Raw genomic sequence first — 27,547 nt, forward strand, 5'->3', positions numbered from 1 at the left:
GTATTAGTTACCATTTCAAGAAAAATGATACTTTAGAGACAATATAAAAAAATAATTTTTGCGACTACTATTTGTCGTAAATTGTGACCCCCAGAACCATCATGGCCGCCCCCATGGTTATGCGCACTTTTGTTACGTTGAAGAAATAATATCGCTAAAATGACGGAAAACATACTTTCTCCATCGCCAAATTGGTACTGCAGCAAAGTTAGTGACACAAATAAGTATGGAGACTTTGCCTTTGGTGCACGGAATCTTGTATACTTGTTCAATACGAGAAAAAATCCTCCGAGTTTCCGCGGCACGTTGACAGGACACTCAGACCGTGTGACAGGTGTTGCGTTTTGTAAACACGTGGACCATGCCAAATTATTAGCCAGTGCAGCCGATGACCACCATGTGAAATTATGGGATATCGAAGCAGAAGTGGCTCTTCATGAGCATAATTGTCACCAGGTATATTTTTTTCTGCTGTGTGTGCTGGTATTTTGCGGTTTTTGTAAAATAATATTGCGAATGTTGCCCAACTAACTACGTGCTAAAATACATGTAATTATTTAGCCGAGAAACAGCATTCATACATTACCAGTTATTATTGTTGTCTTTATATAATGTGTTGGACCTTCATGATATTAGTATAATTCTTCTAAATATTGTTTAAATAAACTTAACCTGCAGCTCCAAGTTTATGAAAAGGGAATAGTTGACGACAAGATTTCAGTATGGAAATCACATTCTGGGTTAATCAGGTCACCATTTTCCACAATAAGGATACATGTAATATTTTATTTGGCACAGATCTAGAAGCAGTACCTACACACGAATTGGTGACGTCATAAAATACATGACCTTCAATCGGGGTCGTTTCCTCGGTATATACGAATTGGTATATACAAATTACAATAAAGATACTTAAGACATTACACATAAGGTAAAACAAATCACGTGACAATATAATGATAATAACGGTAATAAATCCTAGCTTAACAGTTGAACAGAACGCTCATATAGTCAGTCGGGTGACGCCGAGGGTCACGAACTGTGTTGCAAAATGGCCGTGTGGTTGAAACTGGGTCATGGCGTGACGGGTGAGGAAGACATCATTAAACACTCAAAATCACAATAAAACGGGGAAGTGGTTGCATATTACGGCGTAGCTAACATGGAAAATAAAAAAACGCCCAATACAAACGACATGGGTTCGAATCACACTAGATACACACTCACCAGAACCGAAGCAATCAGAAACCAGCAATCGTTTTGGCTTTTCCGTTCAACTCATCGGAACACTGGAGTAGTTAGAAAAATGAACACCACTTAACGACCAACGTCGTGGCGTGGTACACAAGCGTGCCATCAAAATAAAACAAAATCAGCTTGAAAAGACAGTGGGTTTGAGTCCCGCTCAGAGCTACCGTAAAAACGTAAATCAAATAAACTGAAATCTTTCAAACCGTAAACAAGTAAACAAAGAACGTCGCAAAAAAATAATAAACCTCACAAAACTCCACCATACAAAACTGAATGAATAAATAATAAAATAACTAACGTCTTAAACTGGACGACGCGCAATTTGTTCAACAGTTTCCAGATTGTGACATGAGATGAGCAAGACCCAAGTCAAGGTAAGTTTTGTTAAAGTGTCGATGGCGTTCCCTATATTACGAAAACAATTCAGGCAACAGACGAATATCTTCTGTGGTGTTGTGGAATTTATACCGTGTCTGCGGAATTGTTGATTGAGGGTTAGAAGCCAGCAGTTAACATTTTGTTAGAAAGTTTCACAATTAAATCAAATATCCAATGATACCAGTATATTTATTTCATTATTTTAACAACTTGCAATGGTGGAAGTTGGTCAAACACGAGTTCTTACACCTAAATAAGTATCAAATATTTGTCGACACATTTATTCTCTCAACCTTGTAGAGGTGGAAATTAATTAAACAACAGGTATTTACTCACAAATATAATGGTCAATATTTGTCCATACATTCATTCTGTCAATTTAAGAACTTGTAATTGTTGGAATTAATCAAATGAGAGTTGTCTACACCAAAATAAGTTTCAAATACTTGTCCATACATTTATTCTCTCAATTTAACAACTTGTAATGGTGTAAAATAATTAAACGAGAGTTGTCTACACCAAAATAAGTCTAAAATATTTGTCCGCACATTTATTCTCTCAATTTAACAACTTGTAATGGTGTAAAATAATTAAACGAGAGCTGTCTACACCAAAATAAGTCTAAAATATTTGTCCGCACATTTATTCTCTTAATTTAATTTAACAACTTGTAATGGTGTAAAATAATTAAACGAGAGCTGTCTACACCAAAATAAGTCTAAAATATTTGTCCATACATTTATTCTCTCACGTTAACAACTTGTAATGGTGTAAAATAATTAAACGAGAGTTGTCTACACCAAAATAAGTCTAAAATATTTGTCCACACATTTATTCTCTCAATTTAACAACTTGTAATGGTGTAAAATAATTAAACGAGAGCTGTCTACACCAAAATAAGTCTAAAATATTTGTCCATACATTTATTCTCTCAATTTAACAACTTGGAATTGTGTAAAATAATTAAACGAGAGCTGTCTACACCAAAATAAGTCTAAAATATTTGTCCGCACATTTATTCTTTCAATTTAACAACCTGTAATTGTGGGAATTAATCAAACGTGAGTTGTTTACATCAAACTAAGTATTTAATATTTGTTGAGACATTTATTCTCTCAATTTAACAACTTGTAATGGTGTAAAATAATTAAACAAGAGTTGTCTACACCAAAAATAATCTCAAATATTTGTCCACACATTTATTGTCACAATTTAACCACTTGTTAATAGTGGAAATTACTTAAATGCGACTTGTTTAATCAGTTGACATCAATGCAACTTACTGTAAATGGGGTAATTATTCACTGGGTTTTAATTTAGCTTATTTCGCTGACTGGAAAATGCGCTAAATTAAAACACAGTGAATATGTACAATTTAGCATAGAACACATTATCTAAATGACGAAACCGTGAATTTAAAACCCACTTAATATGCCTGAAATTGTAAATCAGTGAAAATTACACCCAATGAAAATTAGTCATTTTACAGTACCCGCAGACAGTGCACAACAGAGTATCATTATTGAGCAATTATAAACAGGAACGTGTCTTGGCATTAGGGTTAGGGTCGGGTCAGGTATGGGCAACGGAATTATTAACAGGAACGTGTCTTGACATTAGGGTTAGGGTCGGGTCAGGTATGGGCAACGCAAATGGCAAACACCCAATTGGCAAGATGTACACTAACGGGTTATGGCATGCATGTAGTTTACACAAGTAAAAACACAAAATTGGCAATTTTTTGGACAATTGTAACTCAATAATAGAAATATGTTGTATTTCTATATATATACACACTATATAGTCTTATCAAATGCAAACACATCCAGTTAATCCATTGTGGTCTTGTGGGTCAGTTCTCTACATAGTGATCAGGAGGACCTGGGTTCAATTCCCTTGCCTGCCCATCTTTTTCTCGCAAACACCATTTGGCAATAAAGCTAAATATGACAACAAATTATTTAATTTGCATGACCACCCACATAGCTCAGTTGATTTGTACTATGACAGCAATGTGAGCGATCGCTGGTTCGATCCAGTATGTTTAGTTAGATTTTCGAATGCTAGTGAAGACAGTGCTCCTATGAATAGGACTTAAATCCTAATTCCTGTGTGAAGACACTCGTGGTACAGTGGACAAGACAGTGCGCTGGGAACTAAAAGATCGCAAGTTCGAATCACGGATTGGACACTCCTACAAAAGACATGAAAGACGTTAAAAACATAAACAGCGGATTCAAAAACTCAAGTCAGGAAAACAGAACACAAGAATACTACCCCACGTGGAAGCCAGCCGAAGTCGTCGAAGAACGAACACAGTCGAAGAACGAACACAGTTGACAGCTGTAGGTCGCGTGCAACAACAGACACGAGGAGCATGGCTGCTCTCCAAATGGGTCCCTTCTTTTGTATTGACCCCCTAAGGATTGCTAATCCCCCTTTCTAACTCTTCCCCCAAAAATAATATATCGCCCCTTTTAAAATGTATTGAGCCACAAATTAATGAATATTCATGAGCACAGAAACTGCTACGTCATGAATAAATTAGCATAATTTTAAAAAATTTGCATAAAGTGTAGGTACTCCTTCTGGAGCTCTGCCTTTTATTTTTCTGTCATACATGTATACAATATTGAATAATGTACATGTAATATGCCTGGTGAGCGAGTGCAGCCAAGTAGTCTATTGATTTATTAAATATAGAACTGATGTAACCAAAGAAAGCCGTAACATGTGAACTGCAAATGTTCAGTTATTAGTTCATGCTCAGTTGAGTGGAATTCAAGATAGATGTACGTGTAGTGCCACGCATAATTTGTATGTTATTGCTTATCAAAATGGCACAAAAATCTATTCAAAGTTGAACTATTTTCAGTCCATTGCCGGAATAAAATTGCCTCATCATTGAACATAATTCTGTAGATGCTTCACCATGAATTGGCTGTCTCGCTTCACAAAATGTGTGAAACAAACAAAATGCCACTGCCCATTGACCAGCATCGTCCGAATTGCACGGTTTCGTGTATTTGGCCTATAGGCCTCTACACGATACCGAGCGGGATCGCATAGGCTAATTGCGTATCTGAAGCAGTGAGATCTGATTGGGCATGCCTTGAAACAAGGCGCCCAATCAGCTTGGACGTACCAAATTATAAAACAAAATTCCACTTCTTGTGTTTGTCGCTATGAAGACATCCTCCACACAAAACTGCATTGATTGCCTGTACCTGATGAGACTTGAAGGCACCAACACCGAAAACTTTCGCAATTTTATTATCACAAATAGCACGATTCATGGGCGCCGCCATTTTGTTTAAAATTAAAAGCCAAAGGGGTATTTGACTGATTGGACAATGATTAGCCGCAACTGACTACTGGGGGCGCTGTTAGAATATGCATATTTGATGGTCATTCTGCCAAGGTCTGTTTAGAGGCTTTGCCGAATAAACTCAGACCTTGGCTAGCGAAGATGATTGACCAGAAATTTACCATTTTCAAACTCTTAATAACTCTCAATAAACAACTCGACAGCATTCGCTCGCTAGAAATTGCCTGCTACATATTATTTAAGAATCCCGGACTCGTACACTTTCATCATACATGCATATTTTCCACCTCCCATTTTATCAATTCTATCTTTCTTTTTCCCAGTCAAAGATTACAGCCATCGACTGGTCAGGTGTTGATAAACATCTCATCTACACCTCTGATGAGACGGGTGTAATAATACAATGGAATTACGTGAGTGGAGATACAAAACAGTTTCTTCCAGAGAATGGCCACATATTCAGTTTGGCCTGCAGTCCACATAATGTCCAATTTCTTGCCGTTGGGTAAGTCTTCCATTGATGAAAAAAAAAAAAAAAAATGTTTCCGAATTCAGCTTTAATGTCCGCTATCATGCTGTAGAGTACAGTATGTCTTCTATTGATATTCAGGGATTATAGGACGTTCTCAAAAGCAGAAAAATTGCATGAAGTACATAATTTTTTTTTATCTGTTTTAACAGAAAATTTAGATGTATGCAAGTGCATATAATTTGTGTGCCTATTCTGAATCAATCATGCAGGTGATGCTTAAAGACATTGTACATTAGGGTATCATTTAATATTATGATATGCATTTTTTTTTGTCTTAATTTCAGGTACAAACTCGGTAATATATTGATAATTGACATTAAGAACAGGGGATGTGTAATACACAAATTGAGAGGTCATGATGATGAAGTTCACTCATTGTCATGGGCACCAACTCTGGGAGAAGACATCAGACAGAAAAAAGGAAAGAAAAAAGAAGCAGGAAATGGTGAAGGGGCAGTTGATGATCAGTCAGGTATTGAGGAGATGTATACTGTGTGTGAGAGAGTCATTAACCTTATTTTTCACTTTTATTTTTGATTAAGCCTCATCTCAGGTACTATCGTGTTTGCTCTGTTTGTATATGTATTCAGTAAAAATAAGTCATATTTTAATAATTGTGAATACAATAAATGCAGTTGTTGGTGTTGTGCTTCTAGTAGAGGAAATGCGGCATGTCATTTACAATGATTAGAACACAATATATTTTCTTCAGATCTTTCTTTCTTAGGTGAATGACCACTTCACTCACCCTTATCAATCCCCAATTAATGTTAATAGCACAGCTCTCATATTCGCTTACATTACTGTGTTTAGGTGAGCCATTTTTAGCTGCCATTCATTTTCAAAATACACAGCCTATCCTGTTTTATTCTTCAGAAGAAGAATTGGGAAATGAAATTCCTTCATCCACTGATGGTTGTTTACTGGCTTCTGGAAGTCGAGATAGAACCATTAGACTATGGAGTACGTCTAAAGGAAAAGCTGTGCTAACACTGAAACTTCCTTCAAAAGCCAGCGGTTTCAAAGGCAAAATGGAAGACACTGGGAAATCTAGAGTCTGGTTGACTCTTTACTGGCCTAAGAACAAACCCCGAGAACTACTGTCCAGCTCTCATGGGTAATTGCGTTAACATATGCTATATTGCTCTCGTAAAACGTGTAAATACTATTACACTATAAGGCGGTTTACCATTAAATGGTGAAAAATTTATATAAAAATGGAGATTATTTCCATGGAAATGACAGTTTCATGAGTTTCTTGTATTATTAATACTTTTGACTCCTTGTACAATATAGACCAACCAATTTAATCAGTTTAAAATGATTTTGGAATTTGCCAAATTTGTTTTCTAAACTGTTTTCTTCCTAATTACTTTCTAGAGGTGACTTGTTGATGTGGGATTTATGTAAACCTGGAAAGCAGAAATGGAAACTGCTAGGACAGAGTGATGGCAAAGGTCATAACCGGATTGTATTTAATATCGTACCGGGTGGTGATGCAGCACTGAATACTATAGTAACAGTGTCCATGGATAGACAGGTATTTTTGAAAATGGAGGAACAGAGCTCTTACTGATATATCATATATGCTGAATATCAAAAACTAAGTGATTCATGTCAGTTACACATTCAGTTTTGAGTAAATTACAGAAAAACTGTTTGTATTAATTTTATTTGCGGAAAATTTACTTAATAATTTCTGATCCTGTCTGTCTTTCCGCCCATCTGTCCATCAGTCTTTCCACCCATCTGTCCATCAGTCTTTCCGCCCATCTGTCCATCCCTCAGTTTGTTTGTTTGTCTGTCTGTCTCAACATGCTTTACTAACCTGGTTTTGAAAAACAAATTAGCTATGGTAATATAAATTTGCAATATTCATCAAATTCAAACTAACCTTTCACATTGATCCTGCTGAAATTCATCTTCTAATTCTTTACAGATTATTTTGTGGAATCTCAAAAGCTGCCGAGCAGTGAGCACAATTCCAACATTGGGTGGGTTTGTATACACCATTGTGGCATCACCTATCGACCCGGGCAGGCTCGCTGTAGGTGTTGGGGATAATATGATACGTATCTGGAATACATCATCACCATCAAACACATATGATGTCACTGTGATATGGCAGGGAATTAGGTCAAAGGTCACAGCTGTAAGTAATTGGTGGTTACTTTATTACTTAAGGACATTTCGCTATTTTGATATTTGATCTGATCTATTGGGTTTTAAATTAATTGATTTCTCAGTGAAACAATAAGTTCTATTTAATTTACATGCCCACATGGATTTAATTTGTCAGCAAAAATAGAGAATTTAAAACCTAGTGAATAATTACCATAATTTATCTTATAATGGACGACCATCATGATAAAGGTTGTCTTTCATTGTCTCTAAAATGAAGTATAAGTAAGGTTCTGGATAATCCTGAATCTGGTTTTTCAGTTTCAGAGTTTGCCTTATTGAAGTATAGATACAGATTCAAAACATTTCTGTATTTTGCAGTTATCATGGCATCCATTCCGAGAAGGTCATCTAGCATATGGTACAGATGATGGTAGAGTTGGTATACATGATGTATTCTCACAGAAGTAGGTTATAGAGTTTGGTAGTTCACTCTCATTGCTGCCCGCATGTCATCCATCATGAGGGGAATCCTTGTCTCATCCAGAGAGGAAGGCCTCTAGTCTTTAGCTTGGGAATCACGCTTGTTATCCAGCGGGAAGCCCACACATGTTATTTTGGGTGGGAACCACATAAATGTTATGCAGGGAGGGGGTTCCACACATGTTATTCTGGTAAGGAACCCCACACATTATCCAGGGAAGGAATTTCACACATGTTATTCTGGGAAGGAACCCCACACACATTATCCAGGGAAAGGAATTCCACACATTTTATCTAGAAAGGGAAACCTTTCCATATGTGTTTTCCAGGGAGGGAAGCAAACACATGTCATCTAGGGAAAGAACCCCCACACTAAACTGGTCATTGATTGGTAAAAAAAGTACATGTAGGTCATCATGGGAGAGATACCCATGGGTTATCCAGCACACACATATCAGATTTTAAACCAGTATCTTTCAACTATTATATTGCATAATGGTGTTGTCCATAATGATGTAATAAATCACTATTGTATTGTTTTGCAGACCTGCTAGTGTGTCCAATTCCTACCATAAAAGGACTGTGTACTGTGTAGACTGGGGTCCTCCTTGCCCTCCAATAGGTAGGTTTACTCTATTGATGACGCAACATCAAATTCATCAATTAGTAGTTGTTTAAAAATATTATTTTGTGCTTTTGAACTTGGTTCCTACTTTATTTGGAAATGGAAATTCCAAATATTAAAACAATTGTGATATTTCAAGATGGCGTGCTTGTTTTAAAACAAAGATCGTGAAGTTCCAATAATTTACACTTTTTTTTTTTTTTTTACTCAATTCTGAGGTTTATTCACCAAGCAGTAAGATCAGGAAGATTTGTTACGAGGTTATGAGGATGCATGAAAACCTTGACCCATACAGGATTCTGTCGTAAATTTGCCCAGGCAGTTTTGATTTTTAAAAAATGTATCAAATTTTAGACTTGCTTCTGCAATAGTTTCTTTTCGTCTTGGGTGGCCCAACTGCCGGCATTGAAAGTCGGTGTAGTTGAATTTTTCAATGAAAATAGAAGTCCCCAAAAAATATTTCATGATTATTTTTTGAAATTTTGAACCCCAAATAAGCGCCCACCAGCCGTGAAATCGTCCAGGGCGACTTTTCAGATGGGCGAATTTACAGCAGAATCCGATACTATGTGTGCATGCAACTGTACTCACAAATGTACATGCTCTTCTACAGACAACAAATCTTCCCCTAGTCACTGTGTGTATAGTTGTGGTGGTGAGGGTATCATACTACAACATAATCCGTATAGACTGGCCGATGATGCTATTGATATCAATTCTGTCATTAGGAAAACTAACAATATAAAAGTAAGTTTTACTGGAGTCTATTTAGGTTGTCTTTCATGAAATTGTATATGCATAATTTTGTTTCAAAAATGTTCATTGTAAACAAATGGAAATTGTCTTTTTGATACAAAATACACAATATAATTATTGAGAAATAGATAAGAATGGACAAAATGTTTCACTAACAGTTTGCTTTTTACTGTACTTGTAGTATCATACAATGTTTTTTATTTTTTCAGCACAAAGTACCTCAGAGAAGTGAAGTGTCGTGGAAACCTGATGGTACGGTGTGTGCAGTTGGCAACGATGACGGGTAAACACAATACATGTACATGTGTCGCTATTATGCATTCCAACAGAGTGTTGTCACCTGAATTATATGTTAATCTTTCCATCAGTTTGATATTTCTACACTTTATCTTCAAGACTTGTGCTTGGTCACATGCCCCAAATTTGGCCAATCAAAATTAAGACAATGTCATATGACTAGATTTGACCAATCAGAATTAAGACAATGGTCATATGACTAGATTTGACCAATCAGAATTAAGACAATGGTCATACGACTAAATTTGACCAATCATCATAGAATTTTAGTTTATTTACATTAATATTCTTCGCATCCTTTCCAGTTCAGTGGAGGTATTTCAAGCCCCACATCTTCTGCTGCTCTGCACTATTCAAATCCACCATAAAATCATCAATCGTATCGAGTGGTATCCTGACTTCACACACAGTAAACGTAGCAGTAAACACAGCTCGGTACCTGATATTGATAGCGGAGATAACGAGGACTGCAGAAACTGGTTAGCTGTTGGTGGAAATGATCCACCAATACACGTTTATGATCTAACAGCTATCTTATGTATGTACCAGTTTAATTTGGCTAGTGAATTTCATATACCGGTACCATATTTTGTCTATATCTTGGTCAGACCTCTCTTAGATTTGTTCATTTTATGATCATATCTTTAATTTTGAAGAATATTTTGTAATTTTTGGTAAAAAGTGATAATTTTGACTTCTTGTTGAAAATTAAAAGTCTGATTGCTTTGATATTATGCATGTAGGTACCTCAGGTAGACCTCTTTCAGATTTGTTAATTTTGTGATGATATCTTCAATTCTCTAATTTTGATGAATATTTTTGTCCTTTTTTGAAAAAAGTGATATTTTCGACTTCTTGTTAAAAACTGCTAGTACATTATATACATAGGAACTACATTAGATCTCTCTCAGATTTGTCAATTTTGTAATAATATCTTTAATTGAAATGTGAAATGTTAACAGCGGAGCTATCTCAGTCGAGAGGCTGCTTGTCTTCTAAATTTTGTTCTTATTTGTTTGTTACATGTTAACAAAATGTTTATTTACAAACTAAAAAAAATAAATCGTATTTTTAAAAATGTTGAACTTTGATGAAAATCTTACTATGTTTTCCCTGTGCAATCATCAAAAGTTGATAAGAGCAGTGAAAGGTTTTTCAGATGTTTTACTCCGTTATTCAGGTGCTGGAGTTCCTCTGCATACACCGGTTACTGGCAGTTATATTACACTTAATGGACATTCTCAACGAGTGACTGGGTTGTCGTGGAGTCCCCATGGTGATAAGAAATTGGCCTCTGTTTCTTATGATGGAACTGCTCAGGTAACTTGTTTCAGATTATTTATTTTTTGCCGGAATTATCCAATATTTAAGTTAAGTGATATTTTCTGTCAATTATGGGTCCTGTGTCCCAGGTTAATGTTGATCACAATGTTGATCTGAAGCATTTGGTATAGGTGATTTGATGACAATTTCAGAAATTGAGCTAAGATAAATAATGACTAAGAAGATAAAGAAGATAAAATTCTGATACGAGTTTTGATTTAATAAATCTCAGAATGAGTGGGAGAGGGTTATTTCCCCTGTATTAAAATTGGAGGAATAACTTCATGATTTTTAGTCAATATGCCAAGCTGAATGAATACAAAACTTTAATTAGAACGAGTCGAAACTTCATTTTCGCAGGAATGCAAGATGGAATGGAATGATTTTAATCACAATTGGTACGAGTGTCTCGCCTCTGAAAAGAGACACAAACACTACATCTACACTTGTGTATACATATCTTCTATGACTTTATTGTAGGTATGGGATGTAATGAATGGAGAACCCATTGCTAACTACCGTGCTCACCATGGCAGACTGTTCAGTGTCATTTGGAGTGTGCTGCATCCTGATGTAGTGTACACTGGTGGTGAAGATTTCACACTACAGAAATGGAGAATATCCCAGCAAGAATTCATCAAACCGCCTAAAAGTAAGTATATTTGTCAGCCTCATACTAAGACACTGTCAAGAGAAAAAAATATGTGATTCATCTGCACTTGTATTGCTCTCTATCTCATTTTTAAGAGTAAAGTTGTGGTTATTTAATTTGAGCATGAAACTACACACCTTCTTTCAGCAATTGAACTTTTGCAGCCAGAAGCAAATGTGTGCAACTTCACAAATTCAATACACACATTCTCTTATTATGTAATCTACTATTTAAATGTACAAATGATTGACGTTTTATACTTTATCTTATAGACATAAACACATCCCATAGCACTGTTTGAGTGGGGAGAGGTGTTTATTCCCCATCTGGGGAAAAGTCAGAAAACAAAGGAACTAAGGGAAGAGTAGGAAATCAAACGGGCGGTGCACCGCGGTCATTACCGCGGTGGTGGTGGGTACTCGCCGGTCGACCGCATTTTATGCAAATTTATGCATAGATTCCATGACCCCGGTTTACCGCGGTCGTGTGCGGTGGGCTCGCACAGCAATTCACACTTATTGTCAAGACCATTAATGAACACAAAGAACTGAGAAATTAAAAGGATCACAAAGTTCTAATGAAAAATTAAACCAATTTGGCCTAGCCAAAAGCTAGGAAAATAGTCTATAATAGTTCACATTATTTTATTTGCCTGAGCTTTGGAATAAAATCACAAAACGATCCAGAAAGACGTAGAGATCAACATAATATAAAATAAGATCGCATTATTTTGTGAATATATATCATGCATGGTCTCAGAAAATGTTTAGAAAGATTAATGTTTCGCGTAGACCAAATATAATCACGCATAAAGTATAAATTCAAAGTGTTTTAATACATTGGTGAGAGGTCGCATTTACGTGAAAAAGAACATGCACTAAAAAAAAGCAAGCCAAAGTCGAAACGGGGTGTATCATGGACTTGGTACAACATGCGTTGCGACAATTGAGTGATCGTCGACATCATTTTGGGGCACAATTGAACTTCAAGTACGTTGCGAAACTTGCTAGGCGGCGATGCTGACATCAAGTGTGTGTTGACCGAAGTTTGACCCCCAAGTCACGCACTGAACTGGCGCGTTACCTTAGCAACCCTCTTCTTTCTTGGTCCGCGCTTCGATCTCGTAAATTTGTTATCTTATCCGGCGGTACTGTAATAACACAACTTGTATCCAACTCTGTGTTGGCTTTGAATATTTCAACATCGTTTACTTAGTGTGCTGCTTTTCTAATAACGCAAATATGTTTACAGTATTGGACGGGCTCTAAATATTTCAACTTTGCAATGTATTACTTTTATAATAATTACGCAAACTAAGTTATTTTTATTATTGTTGGAAAACTAACCTGGGCTATTGGGTCTGTGAATATTTCAATATTACCGACTTGATAATGTGTTGCATTCGTAATTATTACGCAAATATAAACATGGGCGCATTTACTAGTAAATCATTGAAACAGATAGTCAGGTCCCGGAGTCAGGTGTCTAACGAAAGTCGAGAAAATATTTTAAATACATACTTGTGACTCATCGGTGAATTATTTTATTCGAAATAAAGTGAATATGTAATATTAACCATACAATAACATGCGTAATGTTTGTTTTTTCTATAATAAACTCGCAGCGCACTTCGATCGCGTTATTCACGTACATTTCGACTGAACTCTAATAACCACGTGTTTGAATTACGTGCGGCAATGGGCAATGACCTCAATGAGTTCACGCACTGACGCATTTAAATTCGGGCCACCCAGTTTGACGCAAAACGATATAGTTACTTAATATTTGTTCAAAAAATCGGTATTATAAAACTCTCGCGAAGAGTTAACTGAAAGCCTCAAAGGCAACGTCGTTTTTGACCAAAAAAAACAAACAAACACGTCAATACAAGATTATGTGTGCAAGGTTAGATTTATAGAACGTACATGACCGCTTAACTCTGTTGTTTTTAATAATCATGTCGCACGTGAAACACAGGAGACATTTTAGTTCGTCCATTTCTTGTTTACCGATCTTGAACTTTTTGTCTGGAATGCGATACAGGCAAAGAATAAACATTAATGATACCCACCCTTGTCAAATCAACAAGAGGCTCGAATCAGGAAGGCTCGGCTATTTAAAACTTCGTAAATAACATTATTTTCATGTGGTAGACTTTATTCAAGTGTAACAAACGTAAGTGAAATGTATGGACGAGTCATAATACTCGTACCTTCGAAAGTTACGACTTTTACTCTTGGAATTGGTGATAAATACATGCATAAAATACAACATTGTTTCACGCAACAACAATTCGTATACAGCATTGGACTTATGGATTTTTATATTAATAAAATATGTGGGCCGATAATATTACTACGGTATATGCTTAGTATTTCCATGCCAGCGGTGCTCGTAACCTGCTCGATTTAAAAACAGCTATTTGAAACAAAGACTCATGGAATCACAAAGGAAACTGTTAAGTACGTATTTCACACCTTTCCACGACTGCGGTTGCAACCGGTATCGGTGGCCACCGCGGTAGAAACCCCTAATTATAAGCAGTCCGCGGCTCTCCCCGGTGTACCGCGGAGAGCCGCGGTGATTACCGCGGTGAACCGCCCGTTTGATTTCCTACTCTTCCCTAACATGTCTGAACATTAATTTTTATAATGTCAAAGAAATTATTAGTTGGAACTATGCCATTTACAGTTGCCTGTGAATATTGAACATACTCAAAGCTTGCTTTGTTAATAGCTGTTTAAAATGTTGTTACTTCTCTATAGATAAAAGAGCAGCTCAGAGTTCTCAACGAACTGGTAAAAGCCGTGGAAGAGGTAAAAACAGACAGAATAGGGATGTAAAATCAAGGATACCACCTCTACAGGACACCTTAGTACCTGTTGAATGCGTGGAAATGATGCATGGAGTCGTTCCACAGATCTCCCCCGAAGAGGCATTAAACTACTACGGGATTGTGACTGATAACCAGTATGCGCCCTCTGTAGGCCAGATACTACCTAGTGAGAAAAAGATAATTTCCAGTCAACTGTTTGAAGTTAGTATGGCAAATGTGGCTGCCTCTGAGAGCAGTGCTGCTGATGTTATGGAAACTGCTTTCACTGGTGCCAAAAGAGGTGAGGTTATTCAAAATTAGTGAGGAAATCTAAAATGTACATTTCCATGGAAACAAGTTGCATGTATGCTACCCATCTGTTTTCATTGAATCCTTATACAAAAGTTCAAAATATCGGGAAAATTCAAGTTCATGATATATATTTTTGACTCCCGTGTGCGAAGCACAAAAGGGAGTCTTTGCAGTTACCCTGTCTGTATGTATGTATGTATGTATGTCACTTTTTTTGTTCCACCGTTATCTCAAGAACCACTAATCAAATTTTGGTGAAACTTGGTACATAGATGCTCTGGGATAATGCGCAGAGTTGATTAGGTTTTGGTAAAAATCTATGAATATTAATTACCTAATTTGCATGATAATTAGCTGATTTTTAGCTGTTCCATTACTGTTCCACTGATACATGAAGAACCACTCATTGGATTTTGATGAAACTTGGTACATGGATGCTCTGAACTAATGCGCAGATTTGATTTGTTTTGGGTAAAAATCTATGAATATTAAATACCTAATTTGCATGATAATTACCTGATTTTAAGCTGTTCCATGACTGTTCCACTGATATTTGAATAACCACTCATTCGTTTTTGATGAAACTTGGCACATGGATGCTCTGATCTAATGCACAGATTTCATTAGTTTTGGGTAAAAATCTGTTTATATTAATTACCTAATTTGCATAATGATTAATCAATTTTCGGCTTTTCCACTGATATCTCAAGTACTAATCATAACATTTCAATAAAACTTGGTACATAGATGTCATATGAGACTGCACAGACTTGATAGTTTTTAGGGTAATATCAGTACATATTAATTACCTAATTTGCATAATTAATTAATTTTCAGCTTTTGATATTTCAAGTAGTAATGATCATGTTTCAATGAAACTTGGTACATAGTTACTTGAGGACTGTGCAGAGACCTAATTAGTTTTTGGAGAAATATTTGTGCATATTAATCACCTTATTAGCATAATTAGTTAATTTTCAGCCCTTCACCTGATATCTCAAGTACTAATCATCACATTTCAATGAGACTTGTGACATAGATCTTCTAGGACTATGCAGAGACCTGATTAATTTTAGGATAAATTATTGTGCATATTAACTACGGTACTAATTTGCTTAATTAGTTAATTTGTCATGAGAACCACTCATTGAATTTTAATGAAACTTTTAAAGAGTACTCATCACATTTCAATGAACCTACATGTCTAGGACTGTACACCATATTAGTTTTGGTAAATATTTATGCTTCTTAATCACCTAATTAACATAATTAATACTGATATCTCAAGTATTGATCATCACATTTGAATAAAACTTGGTACATAAATGCTCTAGGACAATAGACAGCCTGATTAATTTTGGGTTAAAATCTGTTCATATTAATTCTCTTAATTAGCACAATAATTAATAATTTTTTGGTTCTAATCACATTTCAATGAAACTTGGTACATAGATATTAAATTACACAGATCTTATTACTTTTACATTGTGCAGACCTTATTAGTTTTACACTTAAATGTGTTCATATTAGTTACCTTATTTGCATAATTAGTTTTCTGCATTTCCATCAATATCTCAAGTTCAAGTAATTTTGAATTAATGTGTCTCCAATACTCTCAGCACACGGGAGTTCTTTCTAAGCTTTCTTTGATTTTGAATTTGTTTCCATCCTTTCTTGTACCAGAAAAAAGTAATTCCAGTTAATAATAAATGTATCTATATTATAGAAACAAATTATCCATCGGCCGCTATGGAAAAGAACAAATGTAATATAAGGCCCTCTTCAGGCATCTCCACTGGATGACTCCAGATGGCGCTGTATTTCCTGGCCCTGCATTTCTATTTATATAGATAAACCCGCAATTATATGACATTAAATCATAGCAATCATGAATACATTAAAACTCATTTCAAGTTTCTTACATCATAACTACAATTGTATTTTTATATTTACCTTGAACAGCAGATAAAAGAAGAAAGAAACAAAAATCTTTGTTTCCAAATTGCAGTTCACTAGATAATAGGGGTAAACATTACGTACAAGAAGACTGCCGGTATCTAGCCAAGACCATCTATAGTAAGGCTATATATAATTGTGATACACCATAGTTATAAGAACACATGTTTTCTTCGCAATATCTAGTGGTATGAGTAAACCAGGCCAAATAATAGTTTATTGACCTTGATTTTGATTCGTTCTTTGAACTTCATAACTGATAATTGAAGGACAGCTGCGACAACACTACAGAAACCTTCATGTAGATGCCAAATTTCCATCAGTGTTCCAAGTTGTCACACTTCACAAAGTATAATGCAAATTTATCAAGTTTTATTTTATTTTTTTTTCTGCAACCCAATCATGGGATGTGTAATGTCACATTATACTTGTGTTGCGTATTTCGTTTTGCGTCGTATTCAAATTTTTAGTTTGTCTGTAAATATTGCATGTTCATTTCATTGTAGGTGCCGGCAGTGATCTGTCTATTGGTCAAGGTGAACATACCAATCTAGGAATGTTTTCTGACAGAAAAGCTGCATTTAGGATGTTCAAACAAGAAGGTATGAAACAAATCAAGAAATATACGTTTTCATAAAACCAGTCTTTATCAGTCAAATGCATTGCACGTAGCACAAATGCATGTCAAATGAATAGTGATCAACATGAGTAACTAAAACAGTAGATATCTCAACATTGTCTTTCTTTGCTCTTTCTATGTATTCTTTGTATATATGCAACTCTTAACACATTAACCTTTATCCTGCCAGCCCCATGATGTACCAGCTTTTACATTGCCCTGACCAGATTAAATCCCACCCACAGTGCTGTCCACTATTTTATTACAACAAAGTAAGACAAAAAATGTGGTACTATAACCAAATAATGGATGTTGATTTTGTGAAATTTGTTGTGAATCAAACCTTCATTAATCTACTACTACTCTGACATTCAATGGATTTAGTGCATACCTTACCCCTCCCTAATTTGTTCATGGTTGATAGCGCAAGATGTACAGTTATGTTTAGTAGAAGATGGTTAATAAAATAGTGGTTGGCATTAGGATGTCACCAGAGGGTAGATGACAGGTCTTTCACATTGCCCCCAGCCCAGGATTTCAGCTTGAGCTGTTTCTGAGCAACAATATTCAAAATGAATATGAATGATGTCAATGAAAGACTTCATGACATCACCTACAGTAGATCACTTTCCACATTCTGTATACATTATTGCCATTCTGAATCTATTGCAGGTGATTATCATTTGGAGCAAGGCAATATAGACAACTTCATCCAATTGGAAATCTGGAAGGGAAATATTGGAAGAGCCCTACAGGTTGCCAAGGATAAAGGACAGCTCAATGATTGGCTGGTGTCAATGGCACCTTTAGGTCAGTAGAAAATGTACCTGGACTCCTTAGCCACACCTTGATAACCACCAGCATGCTGGACAGGAAATTACAATTGATTAATTCGTTGCTAGGTTTTTGTTGCAGCATTTTATCAGAGCCAAACTAATGTTCTTCCACTAATTAACTGGAAATTGTGCTTTTTTACAGTTGTGACTGAACATAGGCATATCGAAGTTCAACCCCATGGGTTCATTACAGCTGAACTGTAGCTGAAGCTTTAAATTTTACTGGCTTGAGCCAGATTGAGCTGTGGGCAAAAAAATTTAAAAAACACTATCTAAACACCAAAAAACTGGTAAAAATAGATTTGTGATTAGCATACATTTGTATAACAAAAGTATCACATGGCATATTAGTCCACACATGGCAATCTGTGTGGTTTTGTACTAAACTTCATAATGTTTTTGCTCCATCATGTGATATCTCGTCTTCACCATGATGAACCTGAATTCACTCTTAATAAATGGTGTATTTCCATGGCGAATGGGACACAAAGTCAGGTGTTGTGACGTATTTTTGTGATGTATTTCTACTGTTTATTTACAGGTGGTCAGAACCTCTGGATCCAGTCATGTGAATGCTACGCAAAGCAACTGTGTTCACAGGAACAGTACATGAAAGCAGTGTCCTATTACCTTTCAGCACACAAAGTATATGATGCAATCAACGTATTAAAGGAACATAAACTTTACAAGTAGGTGCACTGTATAACATTTGTATGTTTGAATGTCCAGAGTTTAACTATCAATACAAATATTCAGTATATTTATTGCTGTTGCTAAAAAAACACATGAAATGGGTTGTTACTCATTTATATGTTATTAAATATTGTTTTTAATGTCTCAGGGAAGCCGTAGCTTTATCTAAAGTCAGATTATCACCTAAAGATCCTGTCTTGTTAGAACTGTACTGGGAATGGGCTGCACACTTGGAATCTGATGGTAACTATGAACAGGCTGCTAAATGGTAAGTAAGCATGTACATCAATAGTTTGATACGATTTCAAATTTTGTTTCATTAAATGTATGCTTTACTCGCATTTGTATGGACTGCCTCGGACCTCTACAAACACGCACCATGAAATAATCACTGACAACTGACCACTGCATACATAGAAAAACTATTACTGAACGAGATGTTCAATACCAAAAGATATTTTAATAGAATAGGATATACATGGTTTTTTTAGTTTACTTGAAGTCATTGCATAAATTTAATAAATGTTAACAATGGAAATGGTAAGGATAAATGTACAGAGAAAGAGAAATGAATTTGTATTATATGCATGAGATAGTGTTGATTAATTGATTCTGACCAATTTGTATAAACTGTGGGGTTATACGGTATCTGTAAACCCACAATATTGAGCGAGTGTTGCGGACAAAACTGATATTCTGCAAGGTCTATCCATAAGCTCTGTAATTTGCTCATGGCTACCACATGACATTGAAATGACCATTCTTGTACAGGAATTTGATGATAATGTTCACAATAGCTCAGTCATTAAAAGGCTACTTTACCTGCAACGGTTGATGTGGGTTCTAACCTCCCACCCTTGCCTAATTTTTGTTTGTATAAATAGACGAGAAAGAACTCTTACTCTTCAACTCCAGATGTTGCACCTTACTTAAAGGTGCACAGTTTGATTTATAGTAGTGGTTTATAAGTTATGTATACATGTGTTTATATGTAGTAACTTTCATTTAGGATTTAAATACAAGTGTGGCTGTTTACAGCATGAATACATTTGGCTTACAGAAATCACAGTAGCGGTTCGAATGATCAAAAGTGGTATAAGTAACTATGTAATATATATAATTAAGTTAGTTGTCAGAGGCAGCAGAATAAAAATTGAATCAAGTACTTGGACACAGTCGAGCTTTCTACATCAACAAATTCAAGAAGTGTCCCAATATTAGCAACATTGATTTTACTTTACAATATTCTTATGTCTATTTTCTCAGTTATTTAGCTACTGATAACCGATGTGATGCTATCAGATCACTCGCCAGAAGGGGAGATATCACATCTCTAAAAATAGCATCCCAGGTGGCTGTGTATGCAAATGAGCTAGATCAAGCTTCCTCATTGGCTCTTCAGTGTGCCAATCAGTGTCAGGAGAGTGGTGATTGGCTGCAGGCTCATGAAATGCTCTTAACTCTTCCCAATTTGAAGGTAAAGTTATTCTGAAAATCTGGCATACTATTTGATTTTATTTTGGTAAAAGTATTTTTTCTATAATAAATGTTGGACTGCTACTTCAAAAAGCAAAGCAATAAAATTCGTTTGAGCTCGCATTTACTCGCTTGAAAATGATATTTTAATGTTACCATCAGTAGTTAGAATTGTATAGTTAAATTTATTTTTTCACATTTGTGTATGGCACAGAAATAAAAATCTATAATGTTAGGAAAACTAAACTAAGTAATTGAGGAGACTGAGTAACACTCTTGATAATTGTGTTTTTACCCAGGGACATCATTTACAGCTAATACTACATGAGATGCTGGTCAAGTCACTTCTACAAATGAACTTTATATCGAGTGAAGCTTACCAAGATGTGCTTTTCACTGATCATCCAATCACAATGCAGGACCGAATGCAAAGATGGTGTAATGCCTTGAGTCCAGGGGTCAAAGGTCAGGCTACATTTGTATCTTAAAGTGTCGTGTTCAGAATAGGTCCCAGTCAACATTATTGCCAAGTTGCTATATTTGGTGCCCTGAGACTTTCAATGTTAATTGAAAACTGAAACTCTGTTCATTATTTAAAGATATATGGAACTAACAAAACTTTGACCAGTATTTCGTTATTCCCTTCTACCGCCTATTTGAAACTATTTAAAAGAAATGACTTGGGGTAATAAATCAATTTTAAATTCGCAACAAGGCTTAACCATAATAACAAATCGGTCTTTGTTTGAAAATTTATTGGCAACATATGCATGTCCTTTAATTTCTTAAGTCAATTCAAGATGGCAGAAGAGCAACCATTTTTCAAATTCAATTTATCATAACCAAGCATTTTTGCCATTCTGGAGTCGGACCTCCATCACGTATGGATGGATTTTGTTCAAACTTTGTACATACTTTAGACATTATGGTACATTGTTGCATGTCATTTTGATTTTCGATCAGATTCAAAATGTCCAATTGGCAGCCATTTTGTTATAACAAATGCAGTTCTGAACCCGCATCTGACATGTTTTGACCATTCATGTCCAAATTAAATCATGATAAACAAAACTATTTCTTAAACTAATGGGACCTATGTGATACAATTACTTGTCCATCCTTCATACATGTAGATACACTTCAATTTCATTTCATTCTATATGTAGTTTTGTCACTGACACTGAAAAAAACGAATATTAGGCATAAAATGAAAATTATGTTCCTGGTAAGCCACTGCACAAGTTTTTTGAAAAACAATTTGACCAGAAATATTTTTATTTCCCCGTTTGGAAAAAAACAAAACAGGGGGACTTCAGTGTGTGTGCGCGTGCGCGTCTTTATTCAGCCTTCTCGTGCTCTCTCACATGCTTGGGCCGATAAAGTTCAACCTTCAAACATACATTAGACATCATATTGGACAAATGCACATGCATTTTTTTCATCATCAAATCCGAAATGGCTGACTGGCGGTCATCTTGTTTATACAAATGCAGTTCCACTGAGCCGTATCTCACACATGCCTGTACTATTGAAGTTTAAACTTCACACATACATTAGACATTAGATAATATATATAAAATATATCACGTGTACAATACAAATGACTACTATATCATTGACATTACAACCCACTTCTGAACATCAAATTCAAAGACATATTGTATAGTTGAATCACTCATTCAGTACCATTTGCTGTACATTTCTCTGAAGTATGAAAGACTATGTTCATTTTTCAGAATACCTGCAACCCAAGGCATGTGGAGATGACTTTTCCAGGTGGCCAATCTGTACTTTTGACAACGGTGACTTATTTTATTGTCGAGCAATACGAATCTGGTTACATTACCACAATATAGAGTACGATGAACTCTCTGATGTTTATGAAGCTTTATCTCAGTCCAAACCAACGAGAAAAGAACATCTATCTCAGAAAGAGGTGTGATAGTTTTACTTTAAACACTCCATAATAAATACCAGTATATGGTGAAATGAACTATTGTCACATGCTTAACAGCTCAGCTTATTGACAAAGTATAACCTTGAATATAGGCATCAAAATTCAACTCAGTTTCAGTGTATGGAATGATTGAAATTTGATAACAAAATGCTTACAGCAAATTTCAGAAACATTGGTCTGCATTAGATATTGTTTGTGACTAGTAAATAAATGGACTGAGTTTTCGGCCACCAAAAGATGCCAACCTGCCAAATGCCAAAACATCGTTTGTGGGCAAGGTTTTAGATAGTATATTCTACATGTCCAACACCTTATCTATCTGACATGGAAATTTGGGTAATTTAATGTACTGTACCACACTACTAGATGTCCAATAATTTACACTGTTAATAAACTGATGAAATGTTTTCGAAATTGTCTTCAAGCACTCAAAAATTGATTGAGATTTAAAAAAAAAAATATATATAAATTGCAGCTAAGGGGTGGATCATTACAAACTTGTGGTTGATGGCAGGAAAACTAATTTTATTCCTTCACTGTGCCAGTTTGTTTTTCACAGGATAAATTATTAAAATAAAACTTTTGATTTCCGGCGTGTAATATATTGATACATTGTACTTGTAGGATTTTTTTCTGTGCAAATTCTTCTTTCAATTCAGCCATCTCGTACCCCTCCAGAGTTTCTAATGGTCCACTCCTAAAATCACAAAAGTTTCAAATTTACAATAAAACATATTCAACTCTACCGTAGATTTTCAATTTTGTTCTAATTTGAGGTCCTTATTCATGTTATTGTAACTCAATCTGCTCGTTTCTTTTTTTCCAGATTCTGCTGCATCTGTCACATGAGATGACCTTGGCATTGCTATCTCTTGTGACATCACAGACCCCTGTCAATCATTGGTTTCAAGCCATTATACTATGTCATGAAAGAGGATACTATGACATGGAACAGAATATCTTTACTATTATGTTGCCTCAGGGTAAGTGATGTATTCATCTCTCAATCCAATACGACTCTAATGACACACTGCATGTACCATGTTGTAATAGTTATGCTATGTATTATAATTAAAAATCAGAGGGGATATGGGGTGTTCTGCGTATAATGTAAAGTAAGAATGCAGCTTCGTAATATAGTGGTTAGTAATGGCGACTTCTTTTGTGGAATACTTTTATATGGACTTCATGGATGCAGTTTAGTCACAATAAGAATAATAGTACCACTTCCATTAATTACAGGCCTCATTTTCAACATCACAAAGTCAATTGCCTTGATGCCCAATGAGATTGCCTTGTTATCCTTTTATATTATTTCTATATGTTTAAGGTCATTTTCTAAATTTTTGCCTTGAAAATTTCAAAAACAAAGTTCAAGCTCGTTCTTCAATACCACTTCAAATATTCTGTTCGCATTTTATTTACCACATACAGGTTGGAAGACGTTTTCGCTTCTAAGAATGTTGATGAAAGAAGGTACATACTATAAAGATGAAAACGTGCATAGTCAACAGTTGAATAAACTAGACAGCTTAGAAGCATACTACTGCCTCCTAGTTGTATATAGTTTATGGTGGTCAAGGGAAGACAATAAAAAGAGTCAACAGTTGGCTATGTCTGGAATGATTGGTGGTGGTGATAGCTACAAAGCAAATGGTGACTCTGCTCAGCATGTTGCAGATGGAGAATGCAAAGACCTTGCTGAAGGTGGTGTCACTGACATTACTAAATATGGATTTTCTTCAGACAGAGATGCCGAACAAGAAAAAGACACTGACATAAGTGAATCTCGATCTGATGCTGAGGTAGCCTTACAAGGATTGAATGGTGTTGAGACATCTTTTCAAAACAAATCACAGGATGATGTTAGTTGCTATGAAAACCAAGTGAGTGATGGCAACCTGCATGTAGTTGGAAGTGATGCAACTGCTTATCAACCACCTCATGATTGGATTTCCTGCGATATCTCTAAACTTCAACTGATAGTAAATGTTCTTCTATCAGATATACAAGCCCAGAAAAGTGCCCTGAATACAAGAATGATGTACATACAGAAGGCTGTGAAAGGGTTGATTTTGAGACAGAAAAGATTGGACAAGAAGGAACAGAAGCAGAGGAGAAAAGAAAAACAGTTGCCTGATGTGAAGGACTCTGATGATGAGAAAGTCTATGATTTAGTCAAGGAACCTGATCAACATGTATCTGGTGTTAAAACCAGCTTTGAGCAAGGTTCTGGTGACCACATAAATGAGCACACAGCCTGTGATCCTTCTGCACAAGCTCATGGAGCTTCAACAACAGATCATGATTGTGCTGATCCTACTGCCACAGATGATGATCCTACTGCCACAGACGATGATCCTACTGCCACAGACCGTGATCCTCCTTCCACAGACCGTGATCCTCCTTCAACAGACCGTGATCCTCCTTCAACAGACCGTGATCCTCCTTCAACAGACCGTGATCCTCCTTCAACAGACCGTGATCCTCCTTCAACAGACCGTGATCCTCCTTCCACAGACCGTGATCCTCCTTCCACAGACCGTGATCCTCCTTCCACAGACCGTGATCCTCCTTCCACAGACCGTGATCCTCCTTCCACAGACCGTGATCCTCCTTCCACAGACCGTGATCCTCCTTCCACAGACCGTGATCCTCCTTCCACAGACCGTGATCCTCCTTCCACAGACCGTGATCCTCCTTCCGCAGACCGTGATCCTCCTTCCGCAGACCGTGATCCTCCTTCCGCAGACCGTGAACCTCCTTCCGCAGACCGTGATCCTCCTTCCGCAGACCGTGATCCTCCTTCCGCAGACCGTGATCCTCCTTCCACAGACCGTGATCCTCCTTCCACAGACCGTGATCCTCCTTCCACAGACCATGATCCTCCTTCCACAGACCATGATCCTCTTGCCACAGAGTATGATCCTCTTGCCACAGAGCATGCTTTTTCTGCCACAGATCTTTCTAATCTGGCTCAGGATCCCATGGCAACAGTTCATGATGCTTCTACACCAGTACTTGGTTTGTCTGCCACCAAACATGATCCTACAAGCTCAAAGCATGAACCTTTACCAGCGTATGGTTCTTCTTCCACAGACTATGATTTTTCTGTTACAGATCATAATCCTTCTCGCACTGATCATTCTACTTCACAGGGTGTCCCTTCTACTATCGACCAAAAGTCAGCCCCTGAAGAAAGTAGTTCTTCTACAAATCAGGCTTCTGTTATAGACATTGAATTGAATGAGGTTAAATCAGTAGAGTTGAAATCACAATCACAAGATAATCCAAACAATCCCGAATCTGACTTTAAACTGAAACTAGACGTTGCTGAACAAGACAGTCAAGAAGATATCAGTATGCTTGAAAATGATGATGAAGATGATCTGCCACCTGATTGGAAAGATATGCCAGTGGATGTTAGATACTCCCATCCAGCTGTCACTCTACCAGTTCTATCAGAAGAACAAGCTGAAGTCATTGAACAGTTGCAGCAATTTCCAAATAGTAAGGTATGTATAACGATTAATTTGATCATAATGGTACATAGGTTATGTATCTACTAGTAGTTAATGGATTGTGATTCAGAGTACTGGATGTACCATGGTGTTGTATCTGCTTGTCTACCCAAAAGTAATCATGAACCTGGTGTGGATTGTTAGGGATTGTATGTGTCCAAGGAATTTGAGATGGTTTGAACATTTGGCCAATTACCCAGAGTGCAGCTCTCTAAATACAAATAAGCCATTATCATTTGAAATCATGTAAACAGGAACTTAGAAAAACTGAATATAGGGTAGATTATTATTAAAAAATCAATATATGGAATATATATTTATATATATATTATATATATATATATATATACATACAGTAATAGAGGAATTAATACACAACTACATGAATAATCAGGAGTTTTATGTTTAATAATTCACTGCACCAACGAGCACACATTATAAACTTTGCAACAGTGCTGTCGAGTTTCATGTAGTTGTGTATTAATTCCCCGATTACCGTTTATATTCGCTCTACATATACCTTGTTTTGGAATAATCGACTCCCACATCTAGACTTAGATATATCTCAATTTTTTTTTTCTCTTAATTAGGAATTTGTATTCCCTGAACCAGTGGAGTCTGCCATGATTTTGGGTCATTACTGTATTAATAAAAAACCCTGCGTTGAATGTGGTGAAAAGAGATGCCAACCACTGAGTCAGCTGAGTATGGATGTTGTGCAATGGGGTCTGAAGCATGCACAGACTAGTCAAGAGATAAAATATTTCCTCAGAAAGTTGGAAATATTGCAAAGTCAACAGTAATGAATCTGTTGGAAAATTACTTTTCTCTAAGTTTTTGTATATTTTAATACCTTTCTTTTTCCCCCTCAGAATGAGGGTTTATACAAGATGTCTACTATTACGTTGATTTCTTTTTTTTAATGCAAAGTATTTATAACATAGGAATAAGTCTATAATTCATTTTACTTGTTATGATTTTATCTGTTATACAAGTAGGGTTGCCAGCTTTTAGTCATAGTAGTATATGGTAGACAAAATATTGATTTATTTGACACTTGACTGTGTTAGACAAAGTGCTGTGAGCCATTTGCTAAAAAATCTTTTCATTCATCCATATAAAGTAAATTATTTCACTTTGTTACTCTACAGAATGAAGGGTCACAAAAGCTGAAACTTTTGGATTATTTTCAAACTTGATTAAATTATTTTTAAGAGCATGTTATAAACAAAGGGTCAGTTTCAGCCAGATTAATTTTTTTCATTTCAACACTCCAGTAGTGTGTACATAATTATTTCACATGCTCGTCATTGCAACAGGAGAAAAAATTATTTACATGGCGAGTGAGCCATCTACAGTCGAGTTGCAATTTTACCTTTGTTTTTATAAGGCATAGTGATGTGCTTCTGGTGGAGCAAATACATCGGATTGACAAGATGTTTTTATTTATTGAAACAAAGGACGTAACTATTGTACCAATAAGTTGATAAAATAAATCAACAGTACAATGTATAGAATATTGTCTTTTATTTAGTATTGTCTTGAAACATCTCGTGTGTATTGGTATAGGTCAGAATTACTACAAACTGAACAAATTTTGGGAAGTCCACCTGAAG

The 27,547-nt window shown here is 36.0% G+C and overlaps 1 protein-coding gene across 1 annotated transcript; it reads left to right on the top strand.

Annotated features, from left to right (window-relative positions):
- Nucleotides 1-76: 76 nt before the first annotated feature.
- On the top strand, nucleotides 77-27,448 carry LOC102804257 (gem-associated protein 5-like). Its single transcript, XM_085497861.1, has 25 exons — nucleotides 77-456; nucleotides 5,281-5,462; nucleotides 5,774-5,961; nucleotides 6,366-6,606; nucleotides 6,870-7,029; nucleotides 7,429-7,641; nucleotides 7,992-8,077; nucleotides 8,639-8,715; nucleotides 9,332-9,465; nucleotides 9,684-9,757; nucleotides 10,077-10,309; nucleotides 10,952-11,091; nucleotides 11,575-11,746; nucleotides 14,512-14,862; nucleotides 16,836-16,949; nucleotides 17,336-17,431; nucleotides 18,121-18,258; nucleotides 18,826-18,973; nucleotides 19,126-19,245; nucleotides 20,244-20,454; nucleotides 20,753-20,918; nucleotides 22,190-22,389; nucleotides 23,237-23,393; nucleotides 23,845-25,925; nucleotides 26,522-27,448. The coding sequence occupies exons 1-25, from the start codon at nucleotides 160-162 to the stop codon at nucleotides 26,732-26,734; spliced, it is 6,192 nt and encodes a 2,063-aa protein (XP_085353987.1). The 5' UTR covers nucleotides 77-159; the 3' UTR covers nucleotides 26,735-27,448.
- The last annotated feature ends 99 nt before the right edge of the window (nucleotides 27,449-27,547 follow it).

The sequence above is a fragment of the Saccoglossus kowalevskii genome, chromosome 4 (assembly GCF_978046115.1).
Source record: "Saccoglossus kowalevskii chromosome 4, keSacKowa6.1, whole genome shotgun sequence".
Lineage (NCBI taxonomy): Eukaryota > Metazoa > Hemichordata > Enteropneusta > Harrimaniidae > Saccoglossus > Saccoglossus kowalevskii.

Bases quoted from the DNA above. Each gene is read 5' to 3' on its own strand.
- LOC102804257 (XM_085497861.1), top strand. From the start codon at position 160: ATGACGGAAAACATACTTTCTCCATCGCCAAATTGGTACTGCAGCAAA. The intron at 8,078-8,638 runs GTAGGTTATAGA...ATTGTTTTGCAG, and splicing joins CATGATGTATTCTCACAGAA to ACCTGCTAGTGTGTCCAATT. The intron at 14,863-16,835 runs GTGAGGTTATTC...TACCTTGAACAG, and splicing joins TTTCACTGGTGCCAAAAGAG to CAGATAAAAGAAGAAAGAAA.